Here is a 23122-nt window from a genome sequence, read left to right as displayed (position 1 = left end):
GTTGCCTGTTTTCCGAAATTTTAAGTAGGACAGAAATACATATAAGGGAATCAACTAACTTATGTTTACCAATCAATAGCATTTTAATCTTCCTTATAGAAAAGTTTAATATTGAGTTTACTTACTCTTTATTACAAGATAGAAGTTACCAAGTTCTCTAAACAAGATAAAAACATACGTAATGGAATCAGATAGAATACGCTTATACCCATCCCATAAACCTCTGCAACGGAAAGCTATTCCCATTTCTTTCGATTTCAACTTCACTTTCAATCGGAAAAAAAAAATAAGGTTAGATGGACTCAACCGTGGAGCAAGAGGTAAGATCTTTACTTTCAAAAGTTTGATATTTGGCCTGGAAATTCCTATCCTCTCTGCTCCAAATCGATAACAACATGTGGCATAAGCAATCAAGAACCTTTCGATCGCATCGTGAAATTTTGTTCTTTTTTTGAAAGATTCCGCTTCTTTCTATTTACTCAAAGGGAGAAGAGAAGCCGCATTCTGTCATTTCTTTGTAGCAAAAATCAACTTGGCGTGGAAAACAAGAATCGTGAAACGAAGGAATGTAAGGGGAATTGAGTTAAAAAAGGCTTCATAACAATTCGCGTATTATATATCTTGAAAACGAGCTCGTTTAACCCGAACAAGTGGTTATGATGTTAGCCCAACGAAGCGAAATGCACTTTTGTTACTAGTGATTCGAGTTAGAACATTTGACATCATGTTCATTGTTGCAAGTGAAATATGTTTTCTTTTTATTCGAAGAAATATTTTATTGATCGATGTGGCTATTGATCTATTGTAAGTATGAGAGACTTTTGTCAATAAAAACATATATGAAGCCAAAAGATGTTATATGCGCCTTAGGAAATTTTATGGAGAAAATTGCCGCCACATTGTATTTTTCTATTAAATAAATGGCTGCTTTGGAATAAGAAATTTTTTGGTAGTTGTTAGGCTTAAGCCGATTAAAAGTATTGTGAAAGTTTTTCCTTTTATATATGAGAACAAACTTAGATTAGAAAGTTTTCATTTCACTTATGGCTTATCCCTTGCAAAATAATTTCTTCAATTAACTCTTAAAAACTTAATTTCGACCACAAAAATTCAGTTTCTATTTTCTTAAAAATATGCAAAACTTACAAAAATTGTGTTTTTGAGAATATTCTCTATAAAACAAATCCATTTAATATAGTTAAGAAAACAATTCTTGTGCTCGCTTTTACTTAACTCTGTTTACAAATTAGAGTTGCAAATAATTGTAAGACATTTCAACATATAATCTTTAACTATCGCTGAGAAGTACAAGGATCTAGAGAAAATATCCTTCCCCTTCAGATCTATGTCTAAATTGAGGAAGTAACCTCTCGAGCGAGTGGTGCTGCCATCTATCCGTAGAATATTGATCTAAAACGCACTTTCACGCTTACGGTGCTCTCTTGTCAAACGAAAGGCGTACCTTTCCGACTTAATTCGCTAAAGGCCAATGGCTGGCGAACCTGGCTTGTCCAAATGTCATTAGAAACAACAACCTTTAACTATAGACTTTTAATAAATAGTTTTGTAGTTAGCACCAGTTAGGCTCATTCATGCCTCATGAATTATAAAGGTAATCTATTCCAGTTTATTTATAAAAAGGGTAAATGAAAATCATAAAAATGTTTAATCAAATTAGCTGTCCCCAAGTGAATTTTTCTTGCTTTGAATCTGTATCCTTTTTAGCTATAAAGACCCTATTTAACTAATTAAAAATACCCTAAGGAAGTTTTATATTCTGTGCAAGCAAGAGTTAAGAAGGTGTGTGGTGTGGATGATCGATTTGTTAGGGTGAACATAGTTTTATCTAGATTGCCATTGTAATCCTCTTCTAATCTGGAAAGGATTTTGTGCTCATCCACTTTAGACGTAAGATTTATTCTTATTTTTTGACGTGATTTCCCAAGACAATAAGAGCTGTATGCAATCATTGGTAACTAGAATAATGGTTTCAATTCGAGAACCAAAAATATTTGTTAATTAGTAAATTATGTATCAGATTCCTAAGCATATAAAACTGTGAATTGCTTGTATTTTTTCTTTTCTCTTCTAAAGATGATGTGATTTGTTTTGTGAAACTTTACCATATACTATGGATAAAATTTTTTAGATTTCTGGGGTGCTCCGTTCCCCTGCTCGCTACTGCTCGACAGACCTTGAAACTTCTTGCGCACATTCGTTCAGATCACTTACCTCGCCCTTCCCACCTTCACCTTATTTAATACCTTTATAAGTTTATTCTTTAACCTTTTGACTCAGAATTTTTATGAATCATATCTTTCATACCTTTTTCATTATTTTGTAATAATTTAGGACAAAAGTGAAAAATATATTTAGCATTTTAATAATTTCTGGTTATGAAATACAGGTTGAAACACCGGTGTCTTTTTCTGCGTTAAAGGTAAAATCATCCAAACACGGCCCATTTCCAAACAATGTATTTTCAAATTTGCACTTATTTGCAATTATTAAGTTATTTTTGCAGTAATTTAGTTACAAATAATTAACAACTACAATATTTAATTACAAATTAACTTGACAATTTAAAAAATAATTTTAATTTTTGCAGTTAAAGAAATTTCTCTTATTTGTAAATAGTTATTCATCATTGAAATTTCTTTAGTTTACATAATCAATTATTGATAATTTTCTGAAAATGAATGGAAAAAAAATTTAACTTTTTTTTGTATTTTATATTTTAGTATCAATTTAATTCCGATAAACTAACAGATGTTTATTAGTATCTATTACACTGTTTTTTATAATTAGAAAGGCACATATTTGAATAAATGGCCATATAAGGCCATTTATTCTTACAGTTAATATCCAACTATTTGTGAGCAGTTGATCTCCCATCTTACATATTGTTCTTCCATATTTAAGTATTAATACGTTTAAAATTACTGCACTTGCTTATTTTTTATACCGAAAAATCCAAAATACTGTCAATATGGATATTTAATTACTGCTAAACTCCAACAAACCAAACAGCATATTGAAGGGATTGATTTTCGTTCTTAAGAAAAACAATTTAATTACTCCAAAATAAATTAGAAATTTAAACAAAGTATGACGTCTTGGTCCTGTTGTAGACAGAAAAGTGGATAACTGCAAAAAAATATAATTCTCTTGCTATTAGTTTTCGTTTAACTGAATTACGTAGCTCAAAATAAATCTTCAACTTTGACGCAAAATAACTCAAGCTAAGGGCCCTAACAACATTATTTTAAAATCAGAATGATCTTTTCTCTAGAAAAGTGCAACATTTTATATTGTTTCATCTAATAGTTTTCGAGTTAAGAGAGTTCAGAGCTCGCTTGGCAAATTCTTTTTGAAACAACGGCTGCATCGACGACGATATTAACTTTTTTTCCTTATATAGAGAGATAATAAACTCATCCCCCTCTTTGCTATCACTTGCTAACCTCATAAATTGTTTTTGAAACTTGTACTAAAATTAAATATGTTTAAAAATTCAAAATAATTAGAATTATAAACATATTTTCAGTAACCGAAAATTGAAATTCTAATTGAAAGAGCATTATTTCGAAATCTTTTTCGAGAATTTATTACTTTAATTTTTCCCGATCATTAAATAAAAATTGTTGCAAGTAATTCAAACAAATACAATTGAAAATCATATATAATCATTTTGGAAAAGCAAAAATTAAAATCGAAAAGCTAAAAAGAAAATTCAAATTTAATAATTTTCAATGTTAAATTTTATGTTTTAATTTTTGAGGTTATTATTACATTTGAATTTTACAAAAAACGATTCAGTTGAAAGAAAAAAAATCTAATTGTAAGATTTAGGAATAAGATTTTGGTTGAAACAGGTTATTCAGATATGATTTGATCAATATCAATTCTTTGTAAATGAAAATATCAACGAAATCGAATACTGCAATCGCAGAGGTTAGTCTAATATCATGAGAGAGGGAATGAAAAATATATCACAGAACTAGAAAAACTACTTAAACAATTAATTCGCAATTTAAATAAATTCTTTTTAAAACATAAGGATACTTGGCTTCAGAAAAATCATTTTTTTCCGTTAGTATCTTTTACTAAACTGAATTACGTCTTTCGAATAAAAATCCTCAACTTTGACGTAAAATAAATCAAATCACTAATAACTGCATTTTCGTACCAGAAGGTTTCTTAAAAGGTTCTCAAAAAATGTGCGAAATTTCATATTTTTTCATTAAAAAGTTTTTGCGATATAAAAGTGAGAAGAGTTAAAAAGTTAACAGTTAAAAAGTTTTAAAATAGCGTTGTGATGAGAGTTTATATATATATATATATATATATATATATATATATATATATATATATATATATATATATATATATATATATATATATATATATATATATATATATATATATATATATATATATATATATATATATATATATATATATATATATATATATATATATATATATATATATATATATATATATATATATATATATATATATATATATATATATATATATATATATATATATATATATATATATATATATATATATATATATATATGCCTCGGTTACCATTAATAAAGTCAATCAAGACATTTAATGATTATGCTTAATGATAATGATTCTTAAATATTTAAGATTGAACCACACAGGTTCCCAGTTTCACACAGAAACGTATTTCAATTAACTAGTATTATAGTCACTTAGAGTCTTAACCACTAAGGTTATCCGTTTCACTTAGAAACTACTCGGACAGACAATTCCAACTGACTCTCTTCATTTACATCAAGAAAGTTCTATGCCTTTCGTTCAGACGAGCGACATCTGGCGGGATAACATAGAGGTTGCTGTCTCGATTATTACATATATATATATATATATATATATATATATATATATATATATATATATATATATATATATATATATATATATATATATATATATATATATATATATATATATATATATATATATACAATTTTAACTTTGTCCTCTATCGAAAGCGCTTTTCTCTTTAGAGAATTTGCCATTTTCACTGCTTTTGAAATAAAAATCTTGACTCAAATAGATAATGTAAGAATATGAAGAAAGCAGAATATGCAAGAATATGTAGAATGAGTTAAATTGTTCCCCTTCTTGATTGTCAAGGGGTGATTTGTAAAGAATATGGTTTGAACAGATAAGAAAATTCAGCAGGTGGCCAAGTTAACTAGTTGTAGAGCAAGCTTGGGGAAAAGAGATAAAGCGAGGCTTGTCAGGGAGGGGGGAGCATAAGATAAATTATCTGTTTGACATTTATTATTACAGTATAGTTAAAAGTGATAAGCATAAAGGAGAGTAATATGACACATTTTATAGGAATGCATTCATTTTCAGTCCCAACACCTACAAGTTTAAAGATGGAGGACTGAAAAAAATATTTAAAGAAATGAAATTTGAGTCCACTATAACAGAGTTTCCAAGTTCTAAGCTGTTCACTATAAGCGTTAAAAATAACATTATTTAAATAGGAATACGGACGGGACCGCTGAAAAAGTTCACTACATCCGAGTGTTCACTATATCCCAGGTTCACTATAGCGGGGTTCGACTGTATATATATATATATATATATATATATATATATATATATATATATATATATATATATATATATATATATATATATATATATATATATATATATATATATATATATATATATATATATATATATATATATATATATATATATATATATATATATATATATATATATATATATATATATATATATAATAACAGGGCTACATCACTGTTATCATTGTTGTATTCAGCTTCAATAATGCAGTCAAAAGCCATAATACGTTATAAAAAGATTTATTCAAAGGCAGGCCGGTGGCCACAACAGCCCACATCCCCGGGAGGGTGTGTGGACGAAACTCTGGATGGTTCCGGCAGATGTTTATTGGAACACGCTATTCAGTAAGAGACATACGAATCCCATCGGTCCCGCATTAAATACTACAGAGAATGGTGTAATAAGGTTTTAGTCGTACATACCTTTGTAACTCTACGCATTATGGAAAATCAATTAATGCTTCCTAATATGGAAGTGAAAGAGGGACAAGATTCTAAAAATAACTCCTCCTTTGAAATATAAATCTACTTATGAGTCAATGGTATGTTTTCAGCCTTGAAGTCCCAAAGTAGAATTTCTACACCTATTCTTTAACAAAGACATTTTATGAAAGCGAAAGAGTTTTAATGCTTTTATTAATACAAAAGTATTTATAATTTTTGTATTACATATATATATTTTTTAAAATATAGGGAAATTTAAAATAGTTAAGGCAAATATTATTTATGATTTCCAGCTAAGATAAAAGCGATTCCCACCCAAGAGAGAAACACATTATATTAAGTCAATTTGTTTTTGAATGATAAAAAAAGAAATAAAAAATTGAAGTACTTATTGGTTAGTAAAAATTATCAAAAGTGAAACTTAGCCTAAGTTAGAAGTTGCAAAACTTATAACAGGTCGAAAAAAGCTGATTGTAGCTACAAATTTTAAAACTATTTTTTCGTTTAATTAGTCATAGTAAACAAATTTATTGAAATACTAAAATTTGTAAAAAAAAATTAATAAGTAAAATTTATAAAGACCTTAACTTTATGCTGTATGTTTAAAAATGTATAGATGAACCAAAGATGCTTCATTCATAAAATGTTTACAGTTCATAAAATTTAAAAGAAAATCTGGATGAAAATGAGCAGTTTTTGAATTTAAAAAAAATTCAAATGCAAATGAATGACTTCAAATGAACCTTAAACTGTGTAATAAACTTTTGAGATATCTGAAAACATCATTTCCAGAATTATACAAACTTACCTGATTAGTTCGGAACGTTGAGATGCGAATTGTGCAATCGCTTGCTAAAACAAACACTGGAACTTGCTCTAATTTATTTAGTATACAGAAGCAAGCGTTTTAATTAAAGCCCAGAGCTTTGCTCAGCAAATAAATGGTTGTCAGCATCACGAAGTAATACAGCTAGCTACCAAGAAAACAGTACTATGTACTAAGAAACTAAAAAAATTGGCTAACATAAAGTTATATGGTCAAGTTATTTTAAACGTTTAGTATATACGGGTTACTTTTTCATTGGAAGGGTTCTTTGATAGAAATTAATTAGAATTTAGAAAAAAAATGACGTTTTAAATCTTGTAAAAACTTCTTGAAAAGAGGTTTAAAAATTTAATCTGCTTCATTGTAGAAAATTAATTTTAAAAAATAGAAAAAGAAAATAAATTAAAATCGGATTCGTGAGGTACCGTTGCACTGTAAAACAAAATCCAGAAATGTTTCTGCATGTATGGGGCAGCCACGGTGCATGCAGTTCTCAAAAGCGTTTCTGTCGAAAGAAATAGAGAGATATTAGATGTTAATTAATTTATATCCTAATTAATTCCTAACATTTAAATTGAAATGTTTCGTAACATGAAAAACTTAATTTGAAAGAAGTACAAGCAGTTCTTCTATTTGAACTGTTTTAATGATATAAGTATTCATTAACGAGTAAAATTCCTTTTTATATGTGTGTGTGTCACACACTCTGTATTCCTACGTTTAATATAAATTTTTTTTAGAACAGTTGATAATTTTGTCAATCCAAGTAATTTCTCGTTTCGTTACAATTAATATATAAATAAAATGTTCTTAGTAAACTTATAACTATATAATTTAATAACAAAATATTTTTTCTTTTCGTTTTTGTGGATATATCGACTTTTAAGAGACATTAACAAATGGAAAGTAATCGCCGATTTGATGTGCGGAACCTTGGCGGGAAAGCTCAGTAAAAGAGTTCACTTTCTTCGCGCTCTTTAATTTCCCCTCACAAGTGAGGGGAAATTAAGGCGCGCGAAATATCATTGCATTTCTTTTGGTGGGAATTTCAAAATTCAATTATTTGATTTAATTAGATAGAAAACTCTTTAAATAAGTAAACATTTTATTTCTTTCTTTTCGAGAATGAGCCAAATAAGTTGTCGATAGTTCCCCCTTTCCTTTTTTCCCCCCTGAATCACTAGAATAAACTCTACAACGGTGCACTTTGCACACGTTTATTCTCACGCCAACTCATGATGGTGAACCCATATCTCTTAGTTGGTTGGTTGGTGTCGTATCCTCAATTGAATCATATTTCATGGTGTGCTTGAATAGTTTTTGTTATTTCTATGGCATTAAAAGAATACAAATCCTCTTCTGTGGGGTAGTTTAAGAGGTGAAGGCCTGCAGCGACTGCAGGGCAGTTAAAAACATGATATGGTGTCAGTTCCACATTAAGACAGTTGCCACAGTTTTGATATTTTCTAGTCCCATCTGTAGAAATTTTCATGTTTTTATGATGTTTTGTTCTTAGTCTGATGAGAGTAGTGGCTGTCTTTCTATCAATGTCAAGATTAGTTATTTGATCGTGGGCTTTGATTTTTAAAGGGGTGAATAGTCTTGACTTTGCAAAAGCATTTGCATCTGCCAACGTGGTTGGGATTGAAATTTGATTGAGATCTCTGGCATTTTTAGCCAAGGAATCAGCTATTTCATTGAACTTTAGGTTCACATGGGCTGGAATCCACTGCAGGAAGCAATATCTCTTAGTAATTAGAGATTTTAAATTGACATCATTCTATTTTCGTGCCTTCTGGAAATTTATCGACTATTAATCAGTTACTAGTTACAAACCCTTGAAATGCATTTCTTTTTATAATAAAATAGTGTAAACTACTGGTTGCCGTTAACAACTACAATATTCGTAATTGATTGAATTAGCAAAGTGATATAGTTCAGGTTCGTACTTGGAAATCTCTATATGGTAATTACTACAAAAATAAAGGTTAACCTGAGCATTATTTATATTCAGCGATGATGGTTTGTATAAGTATTTTTTGATATCTGCAAAATATCACTTATCATCAATATTTTATATGCAAACAAAATGGCTAATATTTGTTTAATCATATCAAAAAGAACGTCTAATACATTCATAATCTTATATATATTAACTCGTGAGTTTTTTTGTTACTTTTTATTCATTGACATGTAATATAGATCTATTTCTTGTATAAATAATTGTAAAAATCTTTTATGAGCGGTTTTCTATAATATCGTAAATTAAATTGAAACTGTTGAAGTTATAGTAATGTTTCGTTTGTTATTGCAGAATGATTCCATTTCAGTTGCTTTAAAATGGGCAGTATTTGATTAAGTTTTTGTATGTTCGTTACGAAACCAAATTTTATAATTAACGTTATTTTATCAAGAATAACGTTAGTTGTAAAAGTGTAACTTCTCAGATAAAAAAATGTCCTGATTGTGTAATCGCATTACGATTAAATGCTATTATTAGAATCATAAACTTTCACCATTTTATCTGCCATGTTTTGTTAGAGTTGAATTTTAAAACAAGGCGTTAACCCTTTGAATCAGATAGGACACCGATATCTCTCTTACAAATTTTTTCTGGCGTTCTAATTACAAGCAAAAAGATATTATGGGATTTAAGCATAAAAAGCAGTCTAATAGTAAAAAAAAAATCTGTCAAATTATCGGAATTGAATTTGTACTAAAATATAAAATCTAAAAAAGCAGTTTGAAAGTAAAAATTTTCAATCATATTCAAAAATTTATACATAATTGATTTTGTAAATTTAAGAAATTTCAATGTTAAGCAAATGTTTATCTTAAATCTAAATAAATGCAAATTTGAAAAACCATTGTTTGGAAGTAAGCCGTGTTCGAAAGATTTTACCTTTAATGCCAAAAAAAATGTGTATTTAGATTGGAATAATTTTCATTTTTATTGTAAAGATTACAATTTTAGAAACTTTTGAGCATGTTGAATCATGTCATCCAAATTTGCGCCAGCAAATTGCAAGTTGAACCATAATATCGCTCTTTTAAATCAAATTTGCACAGTATTATACTTCTAAGTAACCATTATACAGTTCAACCATGTATCGAGTTTTTTGAGTTGTCATCTTATTCCTAACGGTGGTTCTCTCTGTTATCAACAGATAGCAGTATAATAAGAGGCACTCATGACTTTGTCTGGATGATACAAATGCATTGATTTACACTAATCTGAGTTGTGAAATTTATTTTATACATTTTTATTTAAACGTTTAGAGAAGAATTCTTATTAATAAATGCTGTGGTTAATATGTTATGAAGAAAAAAAATATTACATAAAGCGAATGAGAGTTTAAAAATATTCAAAACTGTTTCAGTTCGATCTTTTTAACTGAGCAACAAACTAAATCTGATAAGATCAAATCCGAGACGTTAGCGGCAGCGTGAACGTTCTGACGTCATGACATGACGTCAGAAAACTGCAAAATATCCTTTTCTTGTTTTTGTTTTTTTAGAATATAGGGTGAATATGGTATCCAATTTTTTTTTTCGTCTGCACAATTAGAACGATTTTCTGAATACAAAAATAATTAAGGTTTTATATCAAGATCAATACATCAACTCTAAATATGTGACATTTTACTTTTAAATTATCTTATAGGTACCTTTATTGTAGATTTTTTAAACTCTGTAACATACTCTACCACACCCTTTTCATGCTGGCATTCTAACTTAATGCCGCCATTATTGATAATCCCCACTGCATCATTCTGTTTACTTTAAATGTATGGTTACTCCTATTAATAGCATGTTTTCTAATGGCTGTTTCTATTGCAGGGGATGCGAATAACATGGTCCGTTGTTAAAGCAAATTGAGCTTTCGTGACTGTGCATGCATAATCAAAGCTTCTCAAATTGCTGTACCATCCTAAAATTGTTAAACGTAACATGCATCACCTTCAAGACCACTCAACGGCAAATGTCAAGGAATAATGCGAAGTGAAACATTTCCAGCAATGATTAAATAGTTAAAGCTTTAATATTTATGAAATAGTGATATATTTTATACCATTCCATAGAGCAGTTATTTAAGAAACATTTTCGTGTAGTTTCCATTTTTCAAATTGTGTTTAAACATGATGAAACTAAGACTGTATACGTGTAAAATAGTACTGGCTACGTCCCTAGTCTGGTTCATTTGCGGTGTGTTACTTCTTATGTATTATACGGACTGTATTGGTGATAACAGCGAAGCATGCCAGACCTTTAGAAAACAGAAAATAGAAAATATGCCTGTGCGTGCCCATAGATTTCTGAGGATAACTGAGCCATCAACTACTTCCGCGGATGAGAACTTCCGGTCTTGGAGTCCAGTTGGTGAGTTTCTTTTTTTTTCCCTCATTTTTTTTCTATAAATTAATTTATTAGCATCGGAATTTCATATAAAAACCGACTACCAAAAGAAATGTGCGTTTAGAAATTACAGACAAAGAAAATGAAACTTTTTTTTTCATTCCTTACTATGTTGTTCTTATAGTCCGCATTCATAATGGGTATAATTTAGGTTATCAAGATAATGCTTCTCTGGAAGTTGGTTGTCGATGAAATTTGGTATATATCTTATATGAACCACGGAGAAATGCAGTCTGCAATAAAATTGTTCATATTCTGACGGATAGATGGAGCTTTCTTTAATTATATGTGTGTGTGAGAGAAGGTTAGTGCAATTAAGAATAGCTTAAAAAGCCAGTAGACTCTGCTATGAAATCATTGTGCACTAAGCTATAACAGAAGGGGAAAAAAAGACAATCCTTATTAAATTTTTCTCTGAACCATATAGCATACATACACAGTTTCATCAGCATCTGTCAGCCAGAACAGAATGTTCTCAATTATAACCACAATATACAGACAGAAAAAACACCCTATAACTTTTGAACTCCTGGTCGGATTTTTATTCTGTGGCAGTAACTCAAAGAAATCTTTTAAATTATATATCGCAGTTAACTGTAACCGGGCAGAATATGCTTATTTTGACGATAAAACGTTCTTTTTCTGAATGTATTCTCAATATGCATATTTTATTTTATATATCTATATTATGTAAGTTATATGTACTTGGACATTGATAAATATTACGGTTGGCATTGTATAAAAAATGTAAGTCAAACTTTGTTTTCATTTTTGTCAACAATTGGTGGTTAAGAAATAGTAAACAGTTGTTGCATTTTTATGTCACGTTTCAATGTTTCATAAAATATTTTAATTTTTCTAGCAATTCTATTAACTGAAAAAGGACGGATTATGAATTAGGAAACCATTTTCGTAAATCGTACCCCTTGCAGACCTGGCGAAAGCCAAAGGTTTTTTACTTTCTGCAAAATTATTAGCATCAAAAAATAATTTAGGTAGTTTAAAACCTATATATCATGCAAAAAATGTAATTGGGAATGATGAGTCACAGAAAAAATTTAGTGTGCTGTATGTTTTAGGCTATTCAACTCAACCATTTTTAAATTTTTTCATTTACAATTTTAAAAAATCTTACAATTATTGTTGAAAATTATTATATAATCTAAAGTGGCATGGGCTTAAAATGTGTTGGGATACCTTCAATTTATTACATATCAATTTTTTTTCTAGTTTATTACAGCACAAAGTGCTAGAAAATTAAATCCGAATATTGAAATTACATTTCATTTTGCCTAAAATCATTCTGCTGTCTTACTCAATGTACTAACAAAAAGATAGGTAAACATTAATCTCACGAGAAAGAGGCACAATAACGTAATGTCTAATATTTATAACAAATGTTCCTTATACTATTATTTTCACGGCAAATATTTACAGGTTTCAATAATGTCACTTTAACAATAAAGCCAAAATCACTCTGGAAATAAATTCGACATTTAATCATAAACGCCTTATAAGAACCGTTGTTACGTCATAAAGAGATACTTGCCATCTTACCGTTTCTTGCATTCCTATTGGGTAGAAAAAATCATATGATCCTTATGTAATCTCCAATAAACAATGAAGATCCAAATATCTTTCACTGACATCAACATAAATTTAATAAATGATATAATGGTATTTGGTTGTCAATATATCCTTTATAAAACGTATTAATAAAAAATATTTTTCTTAGTATCATTCTTTACAATTATTAAGTTTTTGCTTTTGATAATTTGATTACAGTTTGTTTTGATTCTATAATTACATCATAAAATAATAGTATCACATTACCTTGTTATGCAATTTAGTTATCGTTCTATATTTTTTAAACAAAAACAAGTTATTTTTAATCTTGTAATAAATTTTGTAAAACAGTGTTCAGTCAGCACCTGCAATAAAAATAATGGCTAAAAAAATAAATACTTGAACAGGATGCGTAGCGCTTTTTAAAAGTGCTTATTTTCGATTTTTAAAACCCCATAAAGGTGCTTTTTTCAACTTAATTTTCCCTTTTCCAAAATGAGATTTTTTTTTTACCATGTTGGTTTTAGCCACGAATCATGCAAAAAGGCATTGTCCTATTCAACGTTTTCACAATTAATTCAACCCCAATCTATTTCGGCGTTTATGAAAACACCATTAGTTGTACATGTTTGATGAAATCCTTCGGGGCTGCATTTGCGTGTACTGAACTGGATTCAGTGGGAAAGATTTTTGTCTCGCATGTGCAACTTTATTGGATTTTGCAAGATATTCTCAATTTCAGACTTCCTTTCCCGCCCTCTGGCCCTCGAATTTTAAACATTGTCAAATTTTTTTCTCTATTAGCGATAGAAAATTTTAATTTCTCTTGATAATTTCTGGCTGGTGACGCGCCATCGTCATTGTCACTGGCAAGCAGATAGTACCAGATAAAACCATCAATTGTCAAAAACTTTCCAACCCTGTCTAATTATGATACTTTTTAAAGTGCTTAAAAAAATTTTTTTTGAGTGCTTGAAAAGTGCTTCAAAGGGGCTTATTTTTTGTTGAAAAATTTGATTACACACCCTGTTAAAATTCAAAAGCGTTATTAAAAACTACATTTTCGCATTGCTAAATGATCTCCTTGGCTGTAAAAATATTTATCAGGTCTTCTTGGCTAAAAGTATTTATCAAGACTCTGCTTACAATGACAAGTTATTAATTATTGTAACCAAAATTAAATGCAAATTTAAAGGGATGTGGTCCCTAGTTTTTCAAAGCATCATTAAAAAATTATCTAAAATATGCAAGAATGAAAATAACTTTTATTTTCCATCGAATTAAAAGCTCCAACACATTATATTATTAAGATGGTTCAAATTAGCATTTGAACAGTTTGTATTTTCTTCTTAAAAATTCCTCTGGCACTTGATTTGCATTTTAGACTAGGTTCAAAGTAAAAATATAATTTGATTTCCCTTCTACCAGAATCTTTTTTAAACCACGCATGCAAATAAGTGAATCGATTTTTCGATTAGATAATATTTTTGAACAGATTTAAAGAAAATTCGAAAAGAAAATATTCAAAAGTTGTTTCCTTTTTGGAAAATAGAGCAAGCAGAATATCTTATCATAGGAATATCGTAGAACTCGCATATCCTAAATATTTTTTGATATCTCAAAGAATCTTGTTGACTAGTTTTGCCTTGGCAGAAGTTTGAATATGTTATTTTTTCGTAAATCTGATTCGAATTCGCGAGGCGAATAAAAGTAATCTTAAACCCATTGCCTTGCTTTATTTTTATACAGATTTACCCAAAGTTGTAGAAGCATTTCAGTAAGTACAAGAACAGATATCATTACTATAAAAGTTTTGTTTAGTGAAATGTTTACTATCATATCAGATTAGGTTAGTTTCACAAGTTTGCTCTTTTTGCCAATATAATCCTTCCCTGAATGCAAAAATTACATTCGAAACATGTATTTTAAGTTATGCTTATTTCATATTTTAAATAAAACTAGGAGGCTTCGCCCCCTGGTCGCTGGTGCTCGCCAACCCCCGGAACTGCTTTCGCAGTTCATTTCGGATTGCTTCGCAATCCGATGCTCGCTATGCTCGCGCATTGGATACGTTCTTAACGTCTAGCTTTTGTATACTTTTTTCAACACTGAAGTTCCGAAAACTTTTCACTGTAGAAAATTCTAAATTTGTGCATTTCAATATTAATTTGAAATTGCAAATAGTTCACATATTTTTCTTAATCACACTATTCTAAATTTCAGTTGTTGAGAAAAGTAACTTTTGTAAGTTTTGTTTTAAAATCTTTCCCACCAGAGGGCTAAAACCATGTGTTGTAAAACAATATGAAATAGTACTGAACGCCGGATGTAAATCATCGGCTTCGATGAAGATAATTTTGTGAGAATTGTTTTGATAATTCGGTGAGAATTCACCCGATTAGACATATGATATGCTCACTACGTGCTCTTGCGCGCCGAAGCCTATCAATTAAAAAGTATTAGCGTTTTATGTAACATGGATTAGCCATATGATGCTGCTCACTACATGCTCTTGCGCGCCGAATCCAATCAATTAAAAATGAAAACTGTTGCCAGCGCGAGAAAAGAAATATCATCGGTTTTATTGATACATACGTACGTATTAGCGTTTTATATAATATAGATGGCACATTTCTAGACACAAAAGTTAGTAACATTATTTTATACAGAATATTTCGTAATCAGCGCTTTTATTACACAGTTTTTAGAATTCTTGTCAAAAAAAAAAGGAAAAAAAAACATGCGGTATACATAAGACTGAAAAATTTATATTTAAGTGAGGAAGAAACAAAAAACTCAATTGAATCACTATTGAGGAAGGCGAGATGGAAAGATCAAAAGTCAATTTGGTTGTCTGATGAAACTTAATGCTTTTTAATAATCACTTTTTAACTCCTAGGTGTTTCCTCCAACAATCAAACTGGTTGTAATATTTTCTACCCCATGTTTTTAAGAAGTGAATTGTTATATTACTTTCAATATTAATTTGTAACTACCAATGTGCATGCCTTTTTAATCTATTTCTGACAAGGATTCTAAATATAGACTTGGGTGAGGAATACAGAACACTCAAACAACCAGCAAACCCATAACCAATGAACGAAAGTCCGTTAAGTTGTCCCTCAAGCCGCTGGTAGAGCTGGATGTCGTAAGTTCGATCCTGGCAACCCCCTAAACAGACATGTGCACGTTACAAAGTGCAAGTTAAATTTGTCGCGGTTAAAAATATTCTCACTAACTGAGATGTGGAAGTTCGGAGAGAGGGGTACCAGATCAGGCGCTATCCATATCGTCTGACTAGGGTCGAAACTGCGTGGCTTTCATGTCATGACCGTTAAATAATAGAGTCCTGAAATACGTTGTAAAATGATTGTCCATGGTTCGGCGAAGCGAGGTGATGTGTAAGTGACCAATTTTTTTTAGTGGAAAACTTTTTTAAGCATATTTGGTAACGGACTAGTCCAGTCGACGACTAACTTTAGAAACCTTTTCCTTTGTTAGTAAATATAAATATCTAAAGTGGAAAACGCGTACAGTTTAATAAGTAATAGATTCAGATTTTTGCAAAATGACAGCTTGAGGAAAAAAAATTAAAGCTATTTTCTGGAATGATACTTAAGACCTTCAACCAGTTACACTGTTAAAAAATGTCGAGTTATGTTGCACCAAACATTGGTATTCATTTGCTGGCTACACAAAGTGGTGCTCTGTTTTACTATATATTGGTGCTTTCCCTAGCTCCAAAGAAGAGAGGGTTGCACCAAAAATGGGTACTTTGAAGGGAACTAAAAGTGGAGGAAGGTTGCACCATTATTAGGTATTTTTAAAGTGCTAAAAAGCAGGGTAAAATTGCATCATTATTAAGTATTTTTAAAGCACCAAAAAGCAGAGAAAGTTACCATTATTATTAAATATTTATTAAAAAAAAGAGAGGATAATTTAAATCAAATTTATGTAAATAAAATTATAATTCAATTAATTAAATCTAGAAATGAACAAATCTAAAAATAAAATTAGTTTTTTTTATGTAATCTATATATAAATATGTATTAAAACGGCTTGAGGTGAAACGGAATATAATTTGAAAATTTCACTACAAAAGCATTTAAGAATGCATAGACAAAAATTCGTATAATTATGTAACATTGCAAACGAAAATGAGCAATATAGAATATGAAAATCATAACAGAAACACAGATATTGATAAAAAGTTTTAATCCTAACAGAAATGACTTACTATTATTATTGTTTTTGTTCGGTAGAATGCAATTAAAACACTGACCTAGAAAATTTAAATTTTGCGGATGCTGCTTACAATTGCCGTATTTACAGTTTATTTGTCCCTGGTATTGCAAATTCCGTGCTCATAAAATGGATGTATCACCTTATTTACTGAAAAAGAGCTAATATAGATTTTAAAATATTTAATTATTCCTACAACGAATATAGTTTCCAAGAAGAAATTTGAAACTCTTTCAGGACACACAACAAAATTTTTAACGATGATATGAAAGAAATGAACTGTAACTATTGCAAATGAATAAGAAAAATTTACTTACCTGCAAAAGAAATAGACAATTTCGAAGACAACTTGCATGGCATGATAGCAGGCTTCGACAAAAAAAAATCGTTCATTAGGCAAAAGTTACAAAATAAGTTATCGGTCACAGTTAAAACTTGTGCCTCTCATAGAACGAAAGTTTGGTGCAATCGATTGCGCCATGGATGTATTTCTCGATCATATTTACCAATTTATGGTGCAATCTAAACAAAACAATTTTTCATTTAACCAATTTATGGTGCAATTAAAAACTTTGCACCATTGGTAAAACATTTACCGAGTTTTTTTTTTACAGTGTAGTTCTTTTATTGCGAGTATCATAAAATATTTATAACGATAAAATATGTATCCCATATTTAAGAGGTAAGATTTCTTTAAATTTCAGTGATACTATTTCTGCATACTTTAATTAAGTTTAAAGTAATGCACACCTTGAAAATTGAAAAAATATCTTATCTTGAAATCTACCTTATATGGAATCAAAAGTCTGAGTAACATATTTTTACAAATTTATTTTCTGCAGTTAGAAGTTTATTTTTAACACTCAAAGTAGGTTGAAAAGATTTTTTCTTCTTGAAGCTCAATTTTTGAATTTCTTCAAGCATTACTACTTTAACTCGCTAAAATATTAGCGCCATCAAAGCAATGATTAATTTTCTCTTAAATCGGTTTTTCCTTTACACCGAGAATCAGAAACATCCCCTCTTCTAATTAGTTTCTTCGAGTGCTGTTAGGAAAAAAAAAGCAATGAAAATTCTCTTTAATTAGACTACCACAATCTTAATGAAGGAACATTAGTTTAAGCCTTCAAAAAAAATTCTTACACCGGAACCAGAAATGAAACTGCACGAAAGATGGGCAGCTGCAGAAAAATTAATCACACTCGTGAATATACTTTACAATCTAGTTTTCAATTAGAAAATGAATTTTTAAGATAGGGGTTAGCACCCTTTTTATGTATATAAAAAGGAAGTCGTTTAAAAGAGAACATTCTTGCACCTCGATTAATTATATTTATTAAAATTAACTCTAACTTGCTCTTTCATAATTTTCCTGTTCTTTTTAAATTATTTGTAGAATTTTTATATCTCGTGTCAATCAAGCTTTTAATTATGGTAAAAATTATTGCTTTAAGGCATGTTTATTATTACCATTAAAAGTGTGCGTAAATGAAAGAGGGTTGTAAATTATCGGTTATTAAATAAAATTCAAATATTTTTGATGAATGAATAAAAAGGAAATTTTCAGTACGGTATGTATAGGTATGGGATAAAAATAAATAATAGCCTTTGTATTAAAATAACTCAAACGAAGTCGTATATTTGTCCTAACCGTTTTTCAGAATCGATCAGCATTCGTAAGAAGATGTTTTTGGATTTTACTATAAAAATTTTGTAAACCTTTTTTACAGCCTTTTGTTTATTTTATTGCAAAATTTTGATTTTGGATTCAAACTTTAATTTATTTATTTTGATAAATTTCATTAACTTAACGAAGCTTATTATTGTTATAACTTATTTTATAATCTGTGTTTAACAGCTGACCCAATTCAGAGTTTACGACTATGTTCAACTCCATAGCCTTGTTTTGAACCCAACCCAGAAGACAAAGGAATCCCTGAACCCTAGAACAAACTGGCCTTCGTGGAGGATTTTTGAGGGAAATAACTCACATTTTGATACATGGAAAATAAAACCTCCCATGGTTAGCCCGATGACAAGGAGATTATAACCCATGATCAGTCTACCATTGAGGATATTTTACGTCAGCACTATGATCGGTACCAGCCGGATGCAGAATTCGTATCAACCAGTTACCGCTAGGATTCGACCTTAGATCACCTCATTGGGACACAAATGCTTTACCCTCTAAAAGCCATCGCGGCCCCTCCCGCCTGTAGAATAGGGAATGTCAGTATATTGTAGAACAAAGAAAATTAATTATTCAGTTAAGATGATATTTGTGCAGTGGTTTCGCACATAAAATGCTACCTTTCATTTCTTTAATAAATTTTCGTAACTTTAAATAAATTATAATAATATAAATAATGTTGATGGCTTAGAAACAGTGTTGAAAGAAAATTTCTGATGCTTAGCATCAAAAAAGTATCCATACTAAATTTTCATTTGTATTTCATTTTATTGATACTGTTAGTAATATATTAATATCGGGTTTTATTAACACATATATGCAATGTGTCATTTGGCAGTCTATCACCAGCAGCAAAATACCGAAAATTCTTCACTTGTATATTGGTGAAAATGATTGATTATCAAAATTATTATAAGTATTTTGTCAATGACGGTACGAGTAATACCAGACGGTAATGCGTTAAGCCCTTTTGTCACTTTTGGTAATATTGTAAGTAACTGAGGTTAACAAATTTAATATTTCAAACGAGGCAGTTTAAAAGAAGTTGTTGGATTTAGATTTCAAATCATAGTTGCAGTAAGGTATTGAGATATCTTGAAGGAACTATATTCTTCGGTTAACACAAGAGTTAAATATAGAAAAGAATTAGTAAAATTAGAGTAAAAATAATAATGTCTTATAAGAAGTTTTAAAGATAAAAGAGATTAGTGTGCTTAAATTCTTCTTCAGTATAGGGTCCTAAAACGACTATATATATCGATGGAATCAATAAAAATAAATTGGCTAAATTGAATCTAGAACCAAAAAAAAATTATAAACGATTCCATAACCAATTTTATAGTTCATATATTGATAGTTATAAAATAAAGTTCTTTTGCAACAGTTGGCAGTCAAAGTGATCATGAAGGTTAAGTGCTGGCACCTGTGCGCACTTCAAGTCAAAAACCAGGGATAGCCCCCCTCCCCGATCTTTCGAAATGACCCATGAGTGGTAACTCATGGGTCATTGTATGTCATCATCGAGTGGGGTGGAGCTTTTTTCTCCCAATGAAGTGAACCAAGTTCGAATCACTGTGATGACTGGTCAGCACCAATTCCGCATCCGACTAGCGTCAATAAGAGTGCTTGCTAACGTAAAATATCATCAGTAATATATGGATCATGGGTTAGTCCCCTTGCCGTCAGGCTAACCGCAGGAGAATTTCTTGGTTTCCTCTGCATTTAACGCGAATGAGGGCCATTTCCATTTAAACCGCATCTACGAAGGCAAATGTCTCCCAATACTTGATTCAGAAATTCCCTTGTCTTCTGGAATGGGTCCAAAATTACAACGCAATGGAGTTGAACATTGGTAGTCGTAAACTCAAAATTGAGTCTACTGTTTAACGATGGTTATAAAATGATCGATAAGAGCCTTAATCACATTGCCATCGTGACTCTGATAAACTACTAACATTTCTTTCGAAATATAACTTTCTAAAACAAATTGTTTCCCCCATTAAAATTTCATTGCTGTCATTAAAACGCATTCCCAGTTTTAACTTAAAACGCCAATCAAACGAGCATATATATAATTTAAATCAGAAGTTAAAAATGATCGTATTTCTGATAAATACCTAATGAACAAAGGAAAATAACTCAAGATTAAAATACGCAGAAGCTGGAATCAAAACAAATGAGTTTCTGATGAAATGATGACCGGTATTAGCAGATTTGGGATAATAATCCCCGCGGCATTACAGAACGTTAATTAAGATAGCACGAATCATCTGCCGCACTGAAGAATAAAAAACATTAATTCTTACTTTCATCACCCTCGGAAATTTTTCGTACCTAAGTACTTTTTTTCTTTCTTCACAATGAAGACCAATTTCTGAGAAAGACATTTCTTTTTTTTTTAACCCCCCCTTCTAGTTCGAAAATGTCTTTAAATAAATGTTTTTTTTATTTTTTATTATGATGTACTGAATAATTTTTAATTATTTATAAGGCATTTAAAGACACCGTCTTGAAATTTTTTTAAAAAAGAAGTGAACATAAAGATGCTTTAAATCATTTATGTCTGCCAAAAAATATTAGAAATTTATCAAAAATGATGAAAATGTGAATATTTATGAATAAGATTATAAAGATTTCGACTATTTAACAGTTAATGAAATTTTAATTCATGTTATAATTATACTTTTGTTTATTATAGTGATATAAAGAAAGCACGTTGAAGTATTGATGATAAATTTTATTGAGAGATCTTACAAAACTCAGTTCCCCCTTTTTTCAATTTTGTTCATAGATAAGACTCAGTACAATAAAGCTCCGTGAAATTAGCTAAAAGAAAAACCCACGTGAAATTAGCTAAAAGAAAAACTAACGTGTAAGCTAGCTAAAAGTTAAACTCATTGAAAAGCTAGCAAAAAATAAAATTTGCGTGTGGAACTACCTAATAGAAAAACTCGCGTGAAATTAGCTAATAGAAAAACTCACGTGGAAGCTAGCTGAGAATAAAACTCAGTGGGAAGCTAGCTAAAAGTAAAATTTGCGTGTGAAACTACCTAAAAACTCATGTGAAACTAGCTAAAAGTAAAACTCACGTCAAACTTGCCAAAAGTAAAACTTACATGAAACTAACTTAAACTATTTTTACAGTTATTGAACTGCCTCATTTTTTTTTCCAATTCACTTAAGATTGTGGCTTATATACATCGGAAGTTAAGTTTTCGTGCATTTTGGAGTGTAGTGGTAAATTTTTGTAAGGCATGTGGTGAAGTAAAATTAAACATTGCTTTGATTGAATTAAATCTAAAAATTCTTATTCATCAATAAAATTTTTAAGTGCATTTATTTTTATAACTAAGAAAAAGATTTCAATAAAAAATCTGTTTTTTTTAGCTTATTTTTATTAAAAAAAAGTATAGGTTCTTTTCAAAACCTAATTTGTTTCATACGATTAAAAAATTTGCCTTTTCTGAGACAATCACAGTAGCTGCTCCCCTTGAACTCGTAAACTAGGCGTTGAGATAAACAGTATTTTAAGAATTCCTTAAGGAATTAAAGCTTTTTTTCCCCACAATTCTTTGTTGCATTTCATTTTATTCTTCCAAACTAAATGTTGCCGCATTTTGTAAAACAGGGCTAAGCAAACATTTGATTTGGTGTAAATAAATTGTGGAAGTGTCTTAAACGTTCTCCTTTGAGGATTCAATTTGTTCTATTCGCTTTTTATTCGGAGAAATTTTGAAACTTTTCTATCTTTTTTGCTTCCTGGGACGTCCTTTTATATTCTCAAATTCTACGTTGTACCTCTTTTATCATCTTAAAGTTTTCTTCTTAATTTAATTTAACTTCTCCAACTTGGAAAACTCAATTTGTCAACCCCACTCGTATACAAAAGAAAGGTAACGCTCTCGGCGGTTACAGCTAACGATGGACAAAGCGATGAAAGAACCACGAAGAATACTTCGAAAAAGTAAATGGAATTTATACTTTACTTTCATCTGACTGATTTTAGTTTTTTTCTTTTGCCCCTTCGATTTTGATGGGTATAAAAAAGAAAAAAAAATTAAAATGAAGACTGACGGAATAAATAAAATCTCTTTAAAATCTTGCATGATAAATGCTGTTTTTTTTTAACATTTCTGAGAGAGCTAACTCAATTTACTAAATTTCAGTTTTCGTTTGTCTTTTAAAAGCCATATTTGAAAATGCGTTCAAAATATTCGTATATACACAAAATTGCTTAAAGAAATCGGTAAATATTTTTAAAAAATTCATTTTAAAAATATTACGATATTT

At 29.8% G+C, this 23122-nt stretch overlaps 1 protein-coding gene across 2 annotated transcripts in view; it reads left to right on the top strand.

Moving 5' to 3' along the window:
* The window catches only part of LOC107439155 (polypeptide N-acetylgalactosaminyltransferase 13), a 326736-nt gene that overhangs the window by 231131 nt on the left and 72483 nt on the right, over window positions 1–23122 (top strand). For both annotated transcript variants that reach the window (XM_021148903.4, XM_071181345.2), the window contains one exon: window positions 10759–11298. In XM_021148903.4, the coding sequence (XP_021004562.2) occupies window positions 11058–11298 (241 nt within the window). In that variant the 5' untranslated portion in view covers window positions 10759–11057. The remainder of the gene's footprint in view (window positions 1–10758; window positions 11299–23122) is intronic.

Source organism: Parasteatoda tepidariorum, chromosome 8 (genome assembly GCF_982258835.1).
Source record: "Parasteatoda tepidariorum strain Cologne lab strain chromosome 8, Ptep-v5.0, whole genome shotgun sequence".
Classification (NCBI taxonomy): Eukaryota; Metazoa; Arthropoda; class Arachnida; order Araneae; family Theridiidae; genus Parasteatoda; species Parasteatoda tepidariorum.
The sequence above is the reverse complement of the archived record's forward strand: the minus strand, read 5'-3'. Positions and strand labels throughout refer to the sequence as shown.